The sequence below is a fragment of the Phyllopteryx taeniolatus genome, chromosome 20, assembly GCF_024500385.1.
Source record: "Phyllopteryx taeniolatus isolate TA_2022b chromosome 20, UOR_Ptae_1.2, whole genome shotgun sequence".
NCBI lineage: Eukaryota > Metazoa > Chordata > Actinopteri > Syngnathiformes > Syngnathidae > Phyllopteryx > Phyllopteryx taeniolatus.
In genome coordinates, this window is record NC_084521.1 from 6,695,352 (window position 1) to 6,716,990 (window position 21,639).

General features: G+C 44.5%; 2 protein-coding genes across 2 annotated transcripts; one reads left to right on the forward strand and one right to left on the reverse strand.

Moving 5' to 3' along the window:
* Window positions 1-17,908, reverse strand: trpc1 (transient receptor potential cation channel, subfamily C, member 1). Its single transcript, XM_061757890.1, has 13 exons — window positions 14,314-17,908; window positions 12,961-13,115; window positions 11,874-11,975; window positions 11,585-11,787; window positions 11,015-11,146; window positions 10,600-10,795; window positions 9,329-9,665; window positions 7,066-7,205; window positions 4,976-5,125; window positions 2,060-2,244; window positions 1,784-1,985; window positions 1,412-1,606; window positions 1-398 (listed from the first exon to the last, which is right to left on the reverse strand). The coding sequence occupies exons 1-13, from the start codon at window positions 14,477-14,479 to the stop codon at window positions 171-173; spliced, it is 2,391 nt and encodes a 796-aa protein (XP_061613874.1). The 5' UTR covers window positions 14,480-17,908; the 3' UTR covers window positions 1-170.
* A 202-nt stretch (window positions 17,909-18,110) lies between these two features.
* On the forward strand, window positions 18,111-20,475 carry chst2b (carbohydrate (N-acetylglucosamine-6-O) sulfotransferase 2b). Its single transcript, XM_061757891.1, is given in 2 exon segments — window positions 18,111-19,800; window positions 19,802-20,475. Coding segments are annotated over 2 exon segments (1,398 nt in total). The 5' UTR covers window positions 18,111-18,672; the 3' UTR covers window positions 20,072-20,475.
* The last annotated feature ends 1,164 nt before the right edge of the window (window positions 20,476-21,639 follow it).

Consider the following 21,639-nt stretch of genomic DNA (forward strand, 5'->3'; position numbering starts at 1 on the left):
TTGAAATGCTTGCATAAATATGTATTCATATTTCTGTCCAAAACAATGGCTTTCTGTCTTTACAAAAACGTGAGACTACATGGATATGGTTCCAGTCAGTTTGTGTTTTCCTCTCATAGAATAAATGAGTAGCAGAAGATGGAAAAGGTAAAGAGGAAAGGTAAAGGCTTCTAGCTCCTGGGGTAGAACATGGCGTATTTGGAGGTACGGAAACCCAACAGGTCCCGCATCTCGTTGCGGAACTTGGACAGGTCCTGGCGCAGGTCGTTCAGGTTCTCCACGGTGGCCTGGTCCGTGCTCTGCATCTTCTGCCGCGTGGACGTCAGGTAGCGGTGCACCAGGCAGCACATGATCTTCTGGTAGTTCTCATCGCGCTTTTGCTTCAGGTTCTTCCACTCCTGTGAGAGAGAGCAAGTTGTACCTGATACTTCAGTAGACCTCATTTCAGCTAGCATCAAAGGATCGCTTTGTTTGAACTAATTTTTTTCCCAGATACATTTTCCTGAAAAGGACGACGGTGAAACCCTAATTTAAAACTGTGAAACCCAAATACTGGCATGAAACGCTTATTTGAACCCCGTACCTTTGCTAGAAACCCTGTCTCAGACTTGAAACCCAAAAGATGTAGACTGCAACGTCACCATCTTGCGCGAGCTGCCGACTGGGTAGCTGCCCTATGACATACAGTGGAACCTCGACTTGCGAGTGCGCTCATTTACTGTATGATTTTTCAAAATACATTAGATGTTTGTCTTATATAGCAAGCATAAGTTGAAAAAGTTCCAAGCAAAAATACAAGTGCTAGATCGTGGCAGCAAACTTCAAAACAAGCAGCAGTTTGCCACTAGCAGTTGTAGTTCACAGTCAAACTACACATAAAACAAACACATCCTGTACTTAACCAAACACTACATACCTTTGACTGAACAAAGTCAGGTAGCTTAATGTTAAAAAACAACGTAAAACACCATAAACAGGCTAATGGAACTAGCATCGATGTCACAGTGTTATTACCCTTCAAGCAGCAGATATTTGATGAACATAAACAGTGCGGTGACACGTATACAGAAAATAATAATTGTCACAGGCATATACAGTATTCGTTGAATGACTGATATTACTGCAGCTTACTGAGCAGTTTTGACGGTCTTCTTCATGTACAGTATACACGTATGCATTTATTATACTTGCCCCTGGTGGCCAAGGCACACAAACTAGAAGGGGCCACTCAATGAATGCATGAAATCACAATGCACTGTTTAATTCTATAAATTCAATTGAATCATGTTTAGACTTTATGTTTTTATAAAGTACAAAACTGTATGGTGCTATTTTTAACAGATTTCTGCATTAGCACTCCGGCTATCTGACGGTATGCTGTGTTTGAGACAGCACTAGCGATTGTTCTCACCTTGAGGCTGTTCTGTCTCTTGACTCGCCCCTTGGAGGTGTGCGAGCAGACCCACTTGCTCATGCTGGTGAGCAGGTAGCAGACTGTTTTGGGCGAGGGCAGGATGTTGAACGGGGGTGGCATCGTACACTTGTCGTCGAAGTAGCTCAGCCACAGTTTAGCCCGGGCAAACTTCCACTCCTTGTCCTCGTGATTCTGACAAACAATCATAGATAGATAATGATAAGTAACTAAGTCTGGCTGGAAACCCTAATTCGAACCCTGAACCTTTGCTACAAAGCCTAAACCAGGTTTCAAACCATTGTTGTACATTAATATCATTACACTTAATAAAGGTAACGTGGTTGACATGGTTTTAAGTGGAACACTCACAGCAATTTGTCTGAAGCTTTTATGGAGCATGGCCACCAGCAGCTTGGTCAGCACAATGACCACCACAATGTTGTAAGTGCCTATAATCAGGGCGCCCACAAAGGAGCGCAGTTCTTCGGTGTAGCTGATGCGGGTGACAAAGAGTGCCACATGAGCCAGCGAGAAGATGTACCAGAAGAGGGCGTAGCAGGTGCCCATAAACCTGCGAGAAGTGGGTAACGTACAGTATATTATCTCTCAAACAAGATATTCACGGTGAGGTTAGCTAATACGTACGTGTGAAATGCATCGTTGCTCTGCTGCTGACAGAAAATGCCCTGGCAATCGTTGGGCGGACTCTTCTCCGGGTCTTTCTGGTCCTTGCCGTAGAGTTGGGTGAGTCCAATGGTGAAGGAGAACAAGACAAGCAGGAAGAGGCCCAAAAACTTGCCGAACTCCTGCAGCATCTGACCCATGGAGATCTGGTGAGAAATGGTTTTTAATGTGAATAAAGAGCCCGACAGGACATGTATGTAACTGATTCTCTTTACCATGAGTTTACTTTTATGGTGTATCTTTACGAGGGTCTTATAAATAACATTTTATTCTGCATGTTCTTGTGGTTTTACGATACGTCACCCTGAATTATCCCCTATATGTTCTTCATATTTTCGAGAGCCTTTGTTTCATGAGGCTGTCAAAATTCTCTTTTCCTTGGACCCCCTGCTCGCAGTTTCCTGCAAAGCATTTAACCACTGTCTTGTGAACCAAATGCCTACGTCTTTGTTGGGGTCCAGATAGGTCCAATGTTCCCTGAATCATCCCGTATATGTTCCTCAACTGCCTCCAAGGGGCTCTGTTCCACAAGGACAACAAAACCATACCAAGTGTTACCTGCCAGTCACTCTACATTGACATTCCCTGGAACTCAAGATCATATGGTCTTATTTTCTCTGAACATTTCTGTTTCAAAGAACAATGGTCCTTCACAATGTACCATAGGTATTAAGTTTCTGGATTCTTTTTTTCTTCAGGTTCCAAGTAGGTCCCATATTCCTTACCTTAAATAATCTGTTTTCGTCATATGGTTATGTTCCTTGGGTCTTCTTAACCGAATCACCAGGAAAATTACTTTTACCCTGATTTTTTTTTAAAGCGTGGGTCTCCAAGCATAATCCTTTACGACATACCAAGTGCGTTATGTTTCTAGCTTCAGGTCCCAAGAAGGTTCCTTATTCCTGGGGTCTAATTCTTAACTGAATCATCCCTCATCCCTTCTTCATATGGTATTAGGGCCTGGACACCAAAACCATACCAAGAGTTGCCTGGAGCCCATGATCCTGTGGCCCTATTTTTCCTAGGAATATTCATTTCACCCTATAGGAGCCTTTGTTCCAAAGGATGATTCTCCATGGACCCCATGATTATATGGCTACTACTCTATGGTCCTAGGACTATGTTCCAAAGGATTATTATCCTTTACGATGTACCAAGGGTCCTATATTTCTAGCTTCCATTATTCTTCAGGTTATAAGAAAGTCCTATGTTCTTGGAGTCGTATGGTAGCTTGAATCATCTACCTTACCTTCTTTATATGGTTTCTAACTGCCACGAGGACATAAAAAACAAACCAAAGGTTTGGAGTAATAGCCGGACCAAATATTTTGAGACCTTGAGGGGGGCTTATCTGTTTGCTCGGGCTGACAGACGCTCCAGGAAGGTCAAAACACATGCTCTCAAACCGCAAAATAAGATGACACCAACACAGTTACTGGTGTAAGGGAAGACCACTGCGTCTCACATCTCAAGGCAAGCATACCACCGCACTGTTTACTTGGGTCGTTTTGACAAGAAGCTCGTCTATGAGTGTGATCCTTTCCCTTGTCACCATTAAATCCTCTCAGTTTATTCTAGTTTATGGATGCGTCTAATTTGGGAGCTGTGGTGGCTCATACTCCCTTGACAGGTGGCCTGAGGTGAAAACTGTACAAACACAAGAGGAATGCACAGGATCAGTACATCTGCATCCACTGTAACTTCTGTTTAACTGTTTATACACAGTCCAACACTCTATTTTTAAGATCCTTTGATCCAAAGGTAGTGGTTTGCAAAACTTTAAAATTAGATGCAGTAGATTAGGGCAGCAGGGTGTCTTTATGGTTAGCAAGTCTGCCTCTAAGTTATGAACGCCATCATTCACAGGTGGAGTTTGCATTTTCTCCCGTGTTTGCGTGGGCATCTGCAGGGACAAGATCAGTATCAAGACCTCCACTGCGGTTTACTTTACCTCTCTCTCTCTACTCATCTTTTTTATGTGGTTACACCATCTGTGCACGTTGAATAAACTAACAATTTGACAAAGTAAGGAGCAGAAAGGATAGATATCTGCTTTCAAATGTATTGAGTAAAAGTAAAAGGTCGACAGAAAAATGAAGTACTCAGGTACAGATACTTTAAGTTTTTAGTTTAGTTCAGTCAGTTCTCACCACTGCATTTGAGTCCACTTCAACACACTATTATGGTCCCTGACATGCTATAAGTCAGTGTGTGCACATGTACATGAGCACTCAACCTTTCCAACCTCAGTAAGTTGTAATAGCGGGATGATGATTGCAAGGACAGAATGAGAGAGAACCTTCATAGCACTGACTGACTCACACATGTGGAAACGCGTAGGCATCAGCCTCACGCACTCCCGACACATAATCATTTTTCCATTTGGCACAGACAGACAGTGATGTCACAGCAACTGAACGGGGGGCTGAGGGCGAGGTGAGCACAACAGCGAGACGGTGGAGGGTGCTAATTAGTCATTGTCTGGCTCTGGTTGTTTTATAAGACGACCACAAACATGGCGGTCTGACTTGACTGAATACCTGAGGCTGTCTAAACAGAAGTCGCACACTTTTCTGTCTCGACCTGCCAGCTTGTGATGCAATAAAAAGGCTAGTAAGTACAAACTCTCATTCTTTACGGTGCTAAAAAAAGATCATAGTCTTGTAAATCTTTAATAAAAACATGTCTTTGCATCACTGCTGGCGTTGTTCGTAGTGTTCACTTGCACCGTGGGCAGAATTTAGACATTTCGGGAGGCATTTTATAATGATGACATAACACTTTTTAGAGCTGTCCTTTCACAGATGTGCTTCACGCATCCATCACTGCATCCCACGCACCATCGCCTATTTTGGAAAAAAGCAACACCTCTCCTACCTGCAGAGGCCCCAGGATGGAGCTAGTGGTGTACATGAAGAAGAGGCGCAGATAGCTGAGGACGTTGGCGAAGGCGAACAGTCCCTCAGCCACCAGGATGGGATGGAAGGCGTCCCAGTTCTTCCTCTCAGTGTCCTCGACATTCTTGAACTGCAGAGGAAAAAAAAAAATAAAACATTAAAAAATATTACGTTGTGTTAAACAAATAAAAACAGAATACAATGATTTGCAAATCATGTTCAACCTATATTTAATTGAATACACTACAAAGACAAGATATTTAATGTTCATCCATCCATCCATTTTCTGAGCCGCTTCTCCTCACTAGGGTTGCGGGCGTGCTTTTAGTAGCCCAGCTATCATCGGGCAGGAGGCGGGGTACACCCTGAACTGGTTGCCAGCCAATCACAAGGCACATACAAACAAACAACCATTCACACTCACATTCACACCTACGGGCAATTTAGACTTATCAATCAACCTACCATGCATGTTTTTGGGATGTGGGAGGAAACCGGAGTGCCCGGAGAAAACCCACGCAGGCACGGGGAGAACATGCAAACTCCACACAGGCGGGGCCGGGGATTGAACCCCATCCATCCATCCAGCCGCTTCTCCTCACTAGGGTCGCGGGCGTGCTGGAGCCTATCCCAGCTATCATCGGGCAGGAGGCAGGGTACACCCTGAACTGGTTACCAGCCAATCGCAGGGCACATACAAACAAACAACCATTCGCACTCACATTCACACCTACGGGCAATTTAGAGTTGTCAATCAACCTACCATGGATGTTTTTGGGATGTGGGAGGAAACCGGAGTGCCCGGAGAAAACCCACGCAAGCACGGGGGAGAACATGCAAACTCCACACAGGTGGGCCCCGGTCCTCAGAACTGTGAGGCAGACGCTCTAACCAGTCTTCCACCGTGCCGCCAGGGGCTCATATCGGGTTAGTTAATACATTCAAAAGGTTAAAGAAGGAAATCTCCGTTGTCGTATTTTACGCTTCATAATGCGCCACACATTTTCAATGGGAGACAGGTCTGTACTGCAGGCAGGCCAGTCTAGTACCCGCACTCTTTTACTACGAAGCCACGCTGCTGTAACAAGTGCAGAATGTAGTTTGGTATTGTCTTGCTGAAATAAGCAGGGGCGTTCATGAAGAAGACGTTGGATGGCAGCATATGTTTCTCCAAAACCTGTATGTACCTTTCAGCATTAATGGTGCCTTCACAGATGTGTAAGTTACCCATGCCATTGGCACTAACACAGCCCCATGCCATCACAGATGCTGGCTTTTGAACTTTGCGTCCATAACAGTCAAGATGGTTTATTTTCCTCTTTGGCCCGGATGACACGACGTCCAGAATTTCCTAAAACTATTTGAAATGTGGAGTCGTCGGACCACAGAACACTTTTCCACTTTGCATCAGTCCATCTTAGATGAGCTCGGGCCCAGAGAAGCCAGCGGAGTTTATGGGTATTGTTGATAAATGGCTTGATAAATGTACTTCAGGGGTGCAATCAAAGCTTTTAAACTCTGAATGCACCCTCATTCATGATCTGGAACATTCCAGAACCAACAAAAAACAAGATAACCCTTGCAACTTTGCGAGGGTTATGAAGGCTGGAATCTTCTCGGGGACATACTATGGATTTTTTTTGTTTGGCTTATATAAAAAATGGTTGTCTCTTTGGAGTGTCTGCCTTGGTATTCCTGCTTTGTGAAATATCCATGTGCCACATACACACAACATAGTATATGAAGTATTTTCACCAAAAGTGAAAATGCTTTTATTTCCTTTCCAGGCATGTGATGAGATGACGATAACCACCTCGCCAAAGCTCTACAGTGGCAAAGGTTGGGCTCGGCTGGGGCTGGATGAGGGCTGACTCATTTGCATGAGAAAGTGGGTTGATTGCAGCAAGACAAAAAAATAGGGACAAAAAAAGTGCTATAATTCTAGATCCTTGAGTTTTTTTGACGAAAGCATGTCACAGACATGTTATTATAACACATGGGAACTGTTTTAAATTGTGAAAAAAAATGCGTGTCTCCTTTAAGTGTGTGTGTGTGTGTGTGTGTGTGTACCTTGCTGTTAGCGACAATCTTGAGGGCGAAGGTAGCCAAGTAAAGGGAATTCATCACAAAGCTCAGCTGGTTCCTCGACTCATCCAGGAAGTCTTCCAGCCCCTCGTACCACAGACGCTTCACATCTGACCACACCATTCCTGCAGGACAGATGAAATGTCTGGGTGAGGGTACATCCTGACTGTTTGCCCAGCCAATCACAGGGCATATACTGTACCTGTATAGACCAACAACCATTCACACTCACATTCACACCTACAGTATATGGGCAAATTAAGAGTCCTTAATGAACCCAAACATGCATGTTTTGGGAATGCAGCTAGAAACCAGAGCACCCTGAGAAAAGCGATGTCTCTATATGGCGGATTTCCACCAGGGTTGGTCTGTCATCATGTAATTCAGACATATCCAGGGGGTATGGATCTTGGTGTTTACCTAACTTAGGCTTTTCTCCCTGTGTTTTGAGTTAAAGTGGAATTTTATCTACAGGAAACTGGATTTGGATGCTTAGACATGTCTGCCATGGTTCCACACACACATTTTCTGCCATTGATTTGAGGAACCAAAGCTGTATTTGTTTTGTCTGGTTTTTTTGTTGTTTTTGTGGGGGAGTGGGGGATTTTTAAGATGGAAGGAAAGTGGAAGTGCACACACCCAGTGGGCTCACTGACGCACGCATGCACATGCGTGCCGCATCTGATTTGCCCATTAAGGCCAGCAGCGTGGGGCTCGAGGGAAAAGCAAATGCAGAGAGGAGGGGGAGTGATGAAAAGTAGTGGGGGGAGATAGAAGAATAGGAAGCACATCAGCGCATACTGTACTGTGCACGTGTGTTTGTATATATGATTTTTTTCTTTGATACCAGCCAATTCTATTTAAATTACAGTACATTTGGGGTACAGCAGAGGTAGGCAAAGTATGGCCCGCGGCCCTCTCCACTTTAATTCCCCCCCCCCCAATTCCTCCCTTTAATTTGTCATTTACCTCAATATTAAATATTTGGTTAATCTATTTAGTGTATTAGTAAAATGATTTTTTTTAAATATACATGCTTAACATATTTGTATTTATTTTTATGAACTAATTGGTGAATTAATTATATCAAACTAATTATACAAAAAGACCATTCAAAATGAGAATTAATTTATTATCAAAATAAACAATTGTACATATTATACAATTTTTTTTTTTTAAACCTCATTTACAAATGACCTGCCCCATGTGTCTATTTTAAAACTCAAATGTGGCCCTCGAACACATACATTTTCCCACCCCTGGTGTGTAGCTTCTGTATGACAAAGCATAAAGAAAATAGCTTAGATTTGCAGCGCTAATCATTGGTTGTTTCTATGAAGAGTTACGACTCACCAACCAATGAGCTGCCGCCTAGCGGCCGTAGAGTGCTACAAGCATGACTCAAACTATCACTGTCGAGAAGGCAGAGAGCCAATCCAACGACTCAACCACGGCGCTAATGGTTTCTTGGCAGCCAACACAGTGTCTCAGCATCCTCACGTGAGCTCGCGCACGTGTCAACGCTCGAGTGGTCGAGAGCGGATGTCGATTTAGCAAAAGCAGGCTCTTTGTCATCTTGCATCAAGACGGCTGTTTGTTGTGTATGCGCCTGATAGGATTATGGACACGGGATAGGCCTGCTGCACCTGAGCCAGGCCCATAACACACAACATCTCATTTACACTCCACTAGGCAGTGTCGGACATCAAATTAAAGGATATGATTGGCCTCCTTCCCTATTCAGAAAAGGATCAATAGTCACTTAGTTGTAGGACCTGGACATACGATAACAGGCATGTATTAACAATAAATGAGCAGGCTGGTGGACTTGGAAGCACTGATGCGAGATTGAGACTTCAAGGCGTTGAGACTTCGGGGGTTGGGGGTTAAGGCACTGACACTAGTCAAAAGTCAAAACCAAGATTGTGAGGGTTGATACTGAGTCAAGACTAAAACGAAAATGAACTAAAGGGAGGTTGAAGTCACGTCAACAACAGGACAACGAGATCAAATCAAGACTAAGACTTTAAGGTGACAACACCAGTCAAGACCAAGACTTTGAGTGTTTGAGGCCTTTAAGACACAGATTCCAAGTCAAGCTCTTCAGCTAGCCTTCCTTGGATAAAGTCTAAATCCAATTTAAAATACAATCTATTACCAGACAAGACATAGAACCCCCTAAAGGGACAAATCTCGAGAGCCAAGGCCGATTACTACAAAACGCCAACACAGACTATTTGGAGCCTACCGATGATCCAGAGAATGAGCAGGTAGTCTATCATCTCCAACGCGGGGCCCATGGTGTTCTTCTTGCCTTCGTTATAGACCAGCGAGTAGAGGTTGAGCAGCAGAAGGAAGGTGAAGTAGGAGGCGCTGTGGATGATGAACTTGACGAAGGGCGTGTGGATGATCTGGCCCACACGGGAGCGCGGCACCAGCAGGTAGCACACGGACAGCAGCGGCCACAGCATGGCCACGCTCAGCACCGTGGCGATCTTCAGGCAGGTGTGCTTGCGCCGATAGCTGGCCGTCTCGCCGAACCAGACCGTGTTGAGGAACTGCTGACAGTTGGACTGAGACACGAACTGAAAAACACAAGCAAGTGATGCAATAATGGGAAGTAAAAATAAAATATTTCATAACTGCACTCTGGCTTCTTCCCACATTCCAAAACCATGTTCCTTAGGTTCACTGAAGACTCGAAATTGTCCGTAGGTGTGAATGTGAGTGTGAATGGTTGATTGTCTATCGATGCCCTGCGATTGGCTGGCGACCAGTTCAGAGTGTACCTCACCTCTCGCCCAAAGTCAGATGAGGTAAGTGACTGTGGCCAAGTTTACAATTTATCAAGGTCAAAATCCTATTTCCCGTCAATTTGATTCACACCGTGGCTAAAATTAGCAGACCTGCATGAGCTCAAAAATTACTGCTGACTCAAGGTTTTAAATGCACCTATGGCATGCTCGATAAGTGCTGCAAAGATTTCCAAAGGTTTCCTCACCGCTTGTTTGTGAGTTATCAAGATGATGTGAACAACCTCCAGACACTTCTGCGCAATGGTGGGAGATCAAAGGGAAAAAAGAAAAAAAACATCCCTCCATCCTTCCATACATTTTCACATGTAGACAAAAAAGCATTTACACTCACATTCACACCTATGGACAATTTCGAGACTTCAGTGACTCTAGCATGCATGTCTTCAGAATTTGGGAGGGAATCGGAGAACAACAAACAACAAACTCCACATAGGAAAGCCAGAGTCCGGCTTCCCAACTGTGAGGCGGATTTGCTAACCTCTTGGACAACGTGCGGCCCCTGCTCCAGCTAGTAAGAAGCTATTTCCGAGAATGGCTTTGACGGTGATTTATGTGCGAGTCAAACTTTTGAAAACAAACCCCGGTTATAATTTAGCAGCTGTAAATCTTCCAACTTTCCAGCCCTGAAGATGGAGATTTTATCACGCGGAGAGAAGTATGGCACAACCACGCAAAAAGCAGCTGCACGCATTGCCCGACTGACCTCTTTCTGGTTGTACTTGATGGCCAGTTTGAGGCGGCTAAGGTTCATGCGCTCCTCCAGGAGCCCCCGCTTGTCCACGGGATCCTCGTTGGACGTGTGGTTGAGGATGACCTCCAGCTCTCTGGAGTTGCGAGCTTGAGCCAGCAGGTCCTTTGCAAACATCTTGCACTGCTTGGCCAGCTCCTCGTAGTCGTTCCTGCACATGCCAGACCACCGATGAGTGACCGAGGCGACTTTTGTTAGACTCCTGATGAGCAGTGGTGGGAAATAATCAAGTATTTGTACTTAAGTAGATTCTTCAGGTAGTTGTACTCGAGTTTAATTTTTATTTTTTTTAATCTGACTATCTGTATTTCTACTTAAGTGCAGAGCTTGATACTTTTGCCACCTTTGTGTGATGAGTAACAACAAGCACCTGAACTCGACCTCCACCAGGCTGAGCTCCTTGAGATCTGTGCTCAACTCAAAGGCCCTGAGGATGGGGTCTTCCTCGGTCAGCATAATGAGCGAAGGGCTGGCCAGGCAGCGGTAGATGTCCAGGCGGAACCTAATTCCCGGAGAAAAGGCGGAAAGGTAATGTGAGGTACCAAAGCTAGAAATTTCAATTCCTGTACAACAACGCTTAGGAAGGTACACACATGCTGATAAATCAGGCCTAAGTTTAACATTTTGCTACTCTACCGACGAAGGCCCGATTGTCAGACGTCTTTAAAAGATTATCTGGAGTCATTATCAAGCAGGATGGGGTGTGTTAAAAGAGTGTTTTTCCCTCAGAAAAACACTATTGTAAATGTTAAACTTGTTTAATATTCACAATCACAAATCCTTATTCTTGTGGTCCAAACCGAGTTGGCCGACTCAGTAATTTTGACATGAAACCAAACAACATGCAATTTGGAAGTTAGTTACCAGGTAAGCAAACAATTAGCCTAGCTTCTTCTATTTCTTCTTCTACTACTCATCTCGAAAATAACTCAGGGCGCACCTGGAGTGCCTCAAACTGTCCTTCTTGTTCTTGGCGTTGCAGAGCGTACACTCGCAGCCGACGGCGTGCGGCCGCGGCAGCGAGATGTCCTGCTTCAGCAGCATGGTCAGGATCTCGTAGTTGTTCCTGTGTGCCGCCAGGATGACGGGAGCCACGTCCATGGTGGTGGAATACTCTGGGTTCTGGATCCGCTGCATCAGTTTCTACGAGGGAGGAACAAGGTGAAGGAAAATGTGAACAATGATGGAATGTTTTTTCCCTTGCGCTGACAGTTCTGCCGGGGACTCACAGCGATTGAGGGCTTGGATGCGCGTCTGGGTCTGTGGTTGAGGAGAATGTCCACAGCTCCCACCACTTCCGAGTCTATAGCCACCAGCAGCGCGTCGGTAGCCTGCAAGGGATCACAGCTCAGAGGACGGCTAAAACAAAAGCGTCCAGACACACTGTGCGTTATCTTGCGGAACAGCTGTCTCAGTTCAAAGGTTGCGCCATGTAGCTGAGGTCCCAAGACATCAGGCATTCCGCTGGAAAGTGAGAGTATAAAAATGTTGGGCCAAAAGTAGGTACAGTACCTTTATATACTTTCATTTGATTACATTTCCAAATATTTTGCTTCCTGACCTCCTTCCTTCCATACCTCAGAGTTGCTTTTTATTCACTCATTCTTACCTCCATCCTTCCTTTGCTGAAACCTACTTTCCTACCTTCCTGCTCTTCAGAGGGCATCTTTTTCTTCCTAACCTTCTTTTTCTCTCAGTTTCTTTCTATTCATGCATCCTTACATCTGTAATTCCTTCCCTAAAACCTACCTTTCTGCCTTCCCTCCTCCTGACTTCATTCCCTCAGAGATGCTTTTTATTCATGCATTATTGCAGCATTCCTTCCTTCACCGAACCCTCTTTTTTTGCCTTCCTTCAGTCCTTCGCACTTGGTTTTCATTCTTGCATCCTTACTTCCATCCTTCTATCACTGAAACCTTTCTGCTTTCCTTCTTTCTGCTGCTGCCTTTGCTCCTTCCTTTTTGACTTCTTTCCCACCTTCCTTCCCCCGCAATGCCGCTTTTTTACTGGGCATCTTTTTTTTTACCGGGCCTTCTGTCCTCCCCTTGCTTAAAATTGATTTTCTGCCTTCCTTCCACCACAGCCTTGCTGTTTTTCTTCTTTTTTGGCACACTGTCTCTTTATGCACTTTTTTCAAATGATACAAAAGAATACTTTATTGCAAATTTGTGCATCCCAACACTACGGCATAAGAAAGCCTGTGTGTCCGAGGACCCCCGTTCTCAGAACCAGGGGCGTAGACTATTTGTTGTCGACTCGTGATCGTCTATATAAAAACAGCACTGCATGATGGGAAGCCCTGCGTGTGTTTATTACCTGGCAGCCATGCTCGAGGAGAAGCTGCAGGATGTCGAGGTTTTCATTCTCGATAGCGATGGTGATGGCGTCGCGGCCCAGCACGTCCACGCTGTTGACGTTGATCTCGCCCTGCCGGTTCTCCTCCAGCAGCTTCTTCACCATGTAGTAGTCACCTGGTGAACAAAAAAATAGCGCCGAATAGACTGAGGCCAGCACTCCCACGAGGGGGGTCGGCTCAGGGCTAAGTCCTGTTTACAGTAACATCTCCCACAAAGGGCTGCTCCAGTTTCTGGGCCACGTTCAGAAACTTTATATGGTCACAGTCGCTGTTTTGTGTCCTGCCTGTCACAGTCCACATGCCTTTGTTTTTTTTGCGCTTCCTCTGTATAAAGCAGGGGTGGGCAAACTTTTGTGCTCAAGGGCCATATTCTATTTTGTAAAGCAGATAAATGGGGAAGATCATTTATAGATGAGTTTAAAAATATTTTTGAGTGTACATCAATTCATTTATTTTAACAATAATAATAATTCATGCAAAATGTTTTTATTTCTAATTTTAATTAACCAACTATTGAATTGTTTTTGTTGAAATGTTTTTATTTTGCTATTTTATACTTATAGTGAATCAATTAAATCACTGAATGACATAAATGAATGCTTTAAACCTATTTATATTTTTACAGGCATAATTTTACAAATTTTAACATTTGCACTAAATAAATGCGAAAAAAAATTAACGAGATACATAAAAATGCATTAATATGTACTAGCACATTTTAACTAATCCATTATTTGTTCTTTAAACGTATACTATATGTAAAATGGTTTGTTGTGCTTATATTTTTTCATGAGTTACTAAAAAAATCAACAACTTCTATCATTATGTACAGTACATGTGAACATGTTTAATATAATATTTCTGTCTTGGATTTTTCTTAATAAACCAATTACTAAATTATTTATTGAGATGAATGAATGAAAATGAATACATACATTTCATATAACCCATTTTTGTTATAGGTGAAATTCTCTATTTTACTAATATTTCATTGTTTGATTACTCTTAATAAACCAATTAGGAAAGTTACTAATGGGATAAACGAATACGAAAAAACAATGAATAAATACATTTTCGCCAACCGTTTGGGAGGCGGGGGGAATAGCAAAATGAATGCAAATAAAAATATACTCTTTATAATGAAAATGCTCGATGGTCTGGATTGCAGAAGCGAGTGGTCCATACTTTTGCCCGGCGGCCATCGTTTGCCCACCAATGTATAAATCCAAAGTCCCATTTTTGGTGCAACCAGGTGTGTCTCCATACACTTTCAACAATGTATACACACGCGTACACGCGGATTGGTCACTGACCTTTCTCGCAGGCCAGCAGGAAGAGTTTTTCGTCCAGCGTGGTCTCCTCCTTCACCTCCCTGACGTCTTTCAGGGCGAGGAATTTATCCGGTGAGGCGGCGTCCGTGCCCTGGTACAGTGCTGCCATAACGACGGAGAGCGAGCAGGGCCAAACACTGATGTGCATATCCGCCCCCCCTAGTGAGGACCTCGTTCTGGGGGGAGGCGGGGTGGGGGGGTCTCAACTCAGGGCAGCCTTTCGTCGCTAGCGGTGTGACCATCACAATGTCACCGGGAGTCCAAAGCTCGGTTCTGTCTCTCGGCGCAACCGAGAGACAGAAGAGATCGAGCGCGGCTGTGACGTCAGACCTTCGCGAGCAAGTGGTGGTCGAGGGTCCGGGAAGACAGCAGAACGAGCGCCGTGTTTACATGCGGCATCATTGGGGGTGGGGGGAGCTCGGTGGTCCTGATGCTGCTGCTGCTTCTGATGGTGCTGGTGACGAGGCTGCTACTGCGCATGCGCGCTCCTGGAGCTAGCGATTGCGTAACAGAGACCCCCCCCCCAAACAGCTGTTCTTCAGCGCATCACCCAAATACACGACTGATTATAATAAGAATCATTATAAAAATTATAATACCAAACAAATGTGGAAAATAACAGATTTCAATATCAATACACAAGTAGACTACAATTAGGAAGCATTATTATTATTTCTAAATTGCAAATGTTGTCATTTACTATAGAATTGATTTATTTTACATATATAGGTATATGTGTACCAGAGCTGCAGCATTCTCAATGAGCTGCCCAGTCAGAAGACCATTACAACAGTCAAGTCTACTGGAGATGAAAGCATGCATTAGCTTCTCCTGGTTGGAACATGAGACCCCTCACCCTGGATATGTTCTTCATCTGGTAGAAAGCTATTTTGGTGATTGATTTGTTATGACTGATGAAAGTCACATCGGAAGCTATCAGCACACAAGTTTTCAGACTTGGTCTGTGGTTTTTAAAGAGAGTGACTCCACCAATCCTCTTTTCTTCCCCGCCAAAGACAACGACCTCGGTTAATCCGGTTAATCCACCTCAATTGAACTGTAGTCATCTGGAGACACTGCTAGATATAACTGTGAGTCATCTGCATACCCATAAAGGTCAAGATTAAAGTTGTGAAGAATTTGACCCAAGGGTTGTATATACAGGCTGAACAAAAGGGATCAAAGAACTGACCCTTGAGGGACCCCATATGTCGTTGCTATTCAACGAGATTGAACACTTTTGATGGGTACGAAACAACTCTTTTCCTCCAGGTACGACCTGAACCATATAAGGACTGTTCCATTTAGTCCTACCACGTTTCCAACATGTTCAACACTGTGTTATGATGTGCTGTATCAAACGAAGAAGACAAAGAAGGCAAATATATATTAAAATGCGATATTCTTTATATTGAATATATTATAATTTTTTATATTTTTTCTTTTTTTAATTAATTTTAGATTTATGTTATGTTAGATGCTCCTGAAATACAGCTTGGTGTACCAAATAAAGGGTCCCGTGAGTGTAGTTTGTGTGCGTTGGTAGACTTTAAATTGGTGTGTTACACGTGCACGAGTGAGATTTTCTAGCTTCTATGGGCACGGGGACGTGTAGTCACGAGGACTTTATTACAGTACTTTGATAAGTGGACACAAGGAATTGCAGTAGTTGAAAATGAGCAGCAGGGGGCAGTGTGCGCACAGATTTCGCTGTGATCCGTTGTATGAACTCAGATGAGCCAAAACATGGCACGTGAAGTATATTTTTCTCCCCCTCTTTGCTCGAAAGCTACATGGAAAACTGAAGGGGCCAACTGAACAGGTCCTAACAGGATGGGAGATGGAAGATAACAATAATAGTGTCATCCAACTATGGAAAAGAAAAGCGGAAAGATTGAAGCATGGAGGAAGTCCACGACGTCACCTCAATCATGTGTGCCTTTTAGTTCTGAATAATTTGCATTCACTTGGATTAAAAAAACAAAACAAAAAATCCTGTTTTTCTGAGTAATTTTTTTGAGGGCTTTGTTTTTCTGACTATTTTTTTCTGTTTTTCGGACTAATTTTTTTTTCTACGGAAGCGTATTGCATTCACTTGGATAAAAAAAACAAAAAAAACCTAAAACATACTTGTGGCCCAACTGTGAAGCTGCCATCAATTTACAGTAGCTATCCTGAGCTTTGAGCTGAAATGGAGGCAATATTGTCCAGCAACACTCATGCAATGGACATAGCATAAGAGTAAGTGACTGATGTTCACATACACATTTTTCTGTTCCCCATTCAGCAAGCTATGATTGTTTAGAGTGTGAATGTGGGCCATAGCATATAAGGAGAATATTTTCTTAGCTTAGGGTCTGTGTAAGTAATGCAAGAAACAATAACTCACACAAGCGCAGACTTTTTGTCATGACACAGACCTTTTGTGAAGGACAATATGGAAGTAGGTAGACAATTGGCAGGAGGGGGGGTTGCAGTTCTTACCTCTATTATTTCAAGACATGTGAAGTGAATGATACTTTTGTCCAGGAAGTCACCAGAAAAGTCTTTTAAATCTTGGAACAGGTTCATCCAAAACTGTGCATGTTGCCTCCTTAAGAAGCCCCACCAGTTCTCTATTCTTTGGTTGTGATTGCTCGATCCATACAGATAACATCTATATGAAAAGTTGTCCAGATGGTCGTGCCTCAAGAACATCTGCATTTGCTCAATAAAGCAGTTCTCGGTGCCAAGGTCCGAACGAATTCGGGCAGAAGTCCCATTCTTTGATGACACCTTATTAATAAAGTATCCAGCAATTATCTTCGGGTCACTGTTTGTCGAATAAGCATGTAGCCATATCACCATTCGTGAAAACCATCTATTGCACCATTGATACAGATCCTATATGGTTTGAGTTTGTCATAAGAGTCTACATGGCACAAAAAGTTTGGGCCGGGATTGTGGTACATACGCCGGCGAAGCCGATTTCGGTGCCTCAGTTGCACACCGTGCAACGGGTCCAGTATTTTCATCAGTCTCCTGATCGTCTCTTGAGTCACCACGTAGCCAGCCTGAATGCATTTTTATGCATCATCTTGTATCCATGGAGCATACCATATCTGTCCAACTGATTCTGGACAAACATTGCTGTATCGAGCAGATCTGAATGGGATTTCCTCCTGAACAAACGCAAAGTCCGCAGGTGCCTGCGTAATGTCACCAAACTAATAACAATACCATCTATGTGACTCAAAGACAGGAGTATGGGAGTAACCCATATCAAAATAAAACTTGATCAAAATGAATAAACCGGTCATGTTGCTTACTACGGATTCCGCAAAGAGTCACTTGCAGTTCGCAGGTTCTCGCATGAGTTCGATGTGTCCCGATAACTCAGAAAAAAATAGTCAGAAAAACAGGTGGAAAAAAAATTTGTCCGAAAAACAGAAAACAATAGTCCGAAAAACAGGTGGAAAAAAAATTAGTCCGAAAAACAGAAAAAAAAGTCATAAAAACAGGTGGAAAAAAAATTAGTCCGAAAACCAGAAAACAATAGTCAGAAAAACAAAGCCCTCAAAAAAATTACTCAGAAAAACAGGATTTTTTTTTTTTTTTATCCAAGTGAATGCAATACGCTTCCGTACTTCTGTACCAAAAGCAACACGGATATCGACTAATTTTTTTCCGACGTGTGACGTCACCACATTTGGCAGACTGGCTGCCCGCTCAGCCAATCGCGTGGCTAGTCGGTGACGTGGCGTATTACTCCGCGGGTGGAGCTCAGCCATCAATTTCGGATTGTGATGTGTCCTGTGTGTGTACTCGGCAAAAGGGGAGCGGAACGGCAGGAAGAAGCGTCCAAATATCCAAATAAATGCTAGTTATGTAGATTTATGGCTTCTTCACAGCGGATGTGGATTGAGTCGAGGTGAACTCCGCCGAGCCTCCGCGCCACATTGGTGAGAGGGGGGATTATTTTATCGTCTGGGATGCGCATTTTCGGGAGTGGGTTTGTGAGGTGGACGCGTCCCGCGGTGAGTGGGCGGGGGTCGGGTGTTGGGTAGAGTGCTCCGGCAACAACATGGGCGCCTGGCGCCTGGGACAATAACGACTCGCCTCCTTGTTGCTTCCCCTCTCATCCGGCGTTGACATGAAGACCGTTGCGCAATGCAGCGCTAAACCGGATTTGGAATCGGCACGGATTACATAATATAATCATCCTTGTCTAGCCCAACCTGTTTATTTCTTTATTTTTTTCCCCCCATCTAGACCCCCCCCCCCACCACGTATTGTCAATGTAAGGAGAGTCATATTTCGGGGGGGGGGGGGGGAGGGGGGGGGGCTGTGTCGTGGGCACAGATGAGAGGCAAAACATATCACCCGCCGCTGAAGTTGATAGCACCCTGGGAGAAGGATGCTGGCTTCGGCAGGAAGCTCAAGACCTACAGGAACCATACCAAGATAATAGCGCAGCCCGGCATTGTGATGAAAGTGCTGCGCAGGAAGCGGATCGTGCTCTTCGGGGCCTACTTCCTGCTCCTGGTGCTCACCATGCTCAACTTGGCCAACTACAAGTGGACCAAGGAGCCGCAGCCGTGCAGCCACCCGATGAGGGGCGCCGCCTACCAGGGCCGCTCGGACCTGCGCTACCTCTACAGACCCTCGCTGGCCAAGAAGAGGCAGCTCATCTACGTGCTGACCACGTGGCGCTCGGGCTCGTCGTTCTTCGGCGAGCTGTTCAACCAGAACCCCGACGTGTTCTTCCTGTACGAGCCCATGTGGCACATCTGGCAGAAACTGTATCCGGGCGACGCAGTGTCCCTGCAAGGGGCGGCGCGCGACATGCTGAGCTCACTGTACCGCTGCGACTTGTCCGTCTTTCAGCTTTACAACAACCCCGGGGGCAAGAATTTCACCTCGCTGGGGTTGTTCGGAGCCACTCTGAACAAGGTGGTGTGCTCCTACCCTCTGTGCTCGGCCTACAGGAAAGACGTGGTGGGGATGGTGGACGACAAGGTCTGCAAAAAGTGCCCCCCGCAAAGCCTAAGACTGCTCGAGGACGAGTGCCTCAAGTATAACACGGTGGTCATCAAAGGGGTGCGCATTCTGGACGTCAACGTTCTGGCGCCCCTCATGGAGGACCCCTCCTTGGATCTGAAGGTGATCCACCTGGTCCGAGACCCGCGGGCGGTGGCCAACTCCCGCATCAAATCCCGGCACGGCCTCATCCGGGAGAACCTGCAGGTGGTGCGCAGCCGGGACCCCAAACTCCGCCGGATCCCGTTCGTGGATCCCGGCCACAAGGCCAACAAGAAGGACGGCTCGGACTACCACTCCATCGGCGCCATGGAGGTGATCTGCGACCGCACCTCCCGGACGTTGAGGACGGCGTTGAACCCGCCCGGCTGGCTCAAGGGCAAGTACATGGCCGTTCGCTACGAGGACCTGGTGGACAATCCGGTGAAGACGCTACGCAGCGTCTACCGCTTTCGCCAACCTGACGACCAACCGTGACATCGAGTCCTTCGCCCTCAACATGACCAGCGGCTCCAGCTCGTCGTCCAAGCCGTTCATCGTGTCGTCGCGCAACGCCACCCAGGCGGCCAGCGCGTGGCGGACGGTGCTCAGCATCCAGCAGATCAAGCAGGTGGAGGACTACTGCCACCACTCCATGGCCGTGCTGGGCTACGAGCGCGTGCGGACCGCCGGCGAGGCCAAGGACCTCAGCAAATCACTACTGACGCAGTCCAAACTGTGAAGATGCCACCAAAGACGCAGAGTAGGAGCAACTCGTTCAACGCCACATTTGGAATGTACCGCCTTTTGAACAGCATTTGCAAGGACCACTTTTTTTCTTCTTCTGGAACACTGGATGCGATTAATTGGCCTACCACTGACGAAAAAAAACCCCAAAACAAACAAAAAAAAAACCTTAACTCAGGGGTTCTCAAACATTTTGGGTCCAGGGGCCCCAGGAATTTTATCATTATTATATTTTTTTTTAACAAGGACCCCTCATAATCCAAACGCTAATTAAAATGTACCCCTAAATGTCTTTGGGATTAGAAAGTGGCCTCTTTTGGAGAAAAAAACATTGTAAAGTCATGATAACAAATTCATATTTTTGGAGAGAAAAAAACAAAAGTTTTTTTTTTTTTTCAAGGAAAAAAGTTATCTTTACAAGAACAAACATTTTTGGGGGGACTAAGAGTGGGGAGAATAAAGTAGTAATAGTACGATATTAAAGTCAAAAGTTAAAGGAGGGAATAAATTTACAATACTTTATTCTCATAATATTATGACTTTTTTCCTGGAATTTTCTGGCCTTTATTCTCTAGGACAGTGGTTCCCAACCCTTATTGCGCCAAGGCACATATTTTACATTAAAAAAAATCTTCAAAAATGTCCCAAAAAAGTGGATTCATAGGTTTATTATGTACCTTGCGCCATCTACTGGAAAAGCATTTAAGTGTCCTGCCTGTCACTATACATCAATGGTATAGATAGATTAACAAAGATTATATATTATTTGTGGTATATAAATAACTTTTGGGCCAATTAAGTGAAACTGGATAATTTTACGTGGCAAACCTGATAATCTCTTAATGTACACTAGCAGGGAATCACTATTTTAGAAAAAAAAAGACTATATTCCCTAAAAATACATCTTTTGTTTTTGATGAAGAAGAACAATTTTTTTTTTTCTGGTTTAGTATGTTTGTTTAATTGGCTGCCAGTAGATTTGCATTTTTTAATGTATTTATTTTTTTCTCTAAAAATGGTACAAGAATTTATTGCAAATGATTTGACGGACCCTTAAACTACGGCTCGCAGACCCCAGTTTGAGAACCCCTGCTCTGCCGTTCGTGTATCTTGAAAAAGTGGATGTTATTTTTTGAATGTTGGGAAGAAGAAGAAAAAAAATGTTTTTCAGTCTCCATATCATCTGTACAAGTGAAACTAGTGGATGAAGAAATGTTCAAGGTCAAAGACAATCAATGCCATGTTTGAGTAGGTCACGTCGGATTAGTTTCTTTAATTTCTACTGTTTTAATTTTCATTTTTTTCCCTTGTGGGACGATGCACTGTGGACAATGTCTCGACCGCTGCGGAGCTGCTAAAAAAACCTCCTTGTCGTCGTTGATGTGAGCAGTCTTGTTTTTCCAATGTTTACAATGGCTCGCTTTACGCTCATCCAACTCTTACGTGACCCCCAGTGTGCGTGTGTGTGTGTGTGTGTGGGGGGGGGGGGGGGGGGAATATCGAGTAAACAAGCAAAGAGTAACTATGCTTTTTGGCCCGAGTATTGATTTGGTACTGCACGCT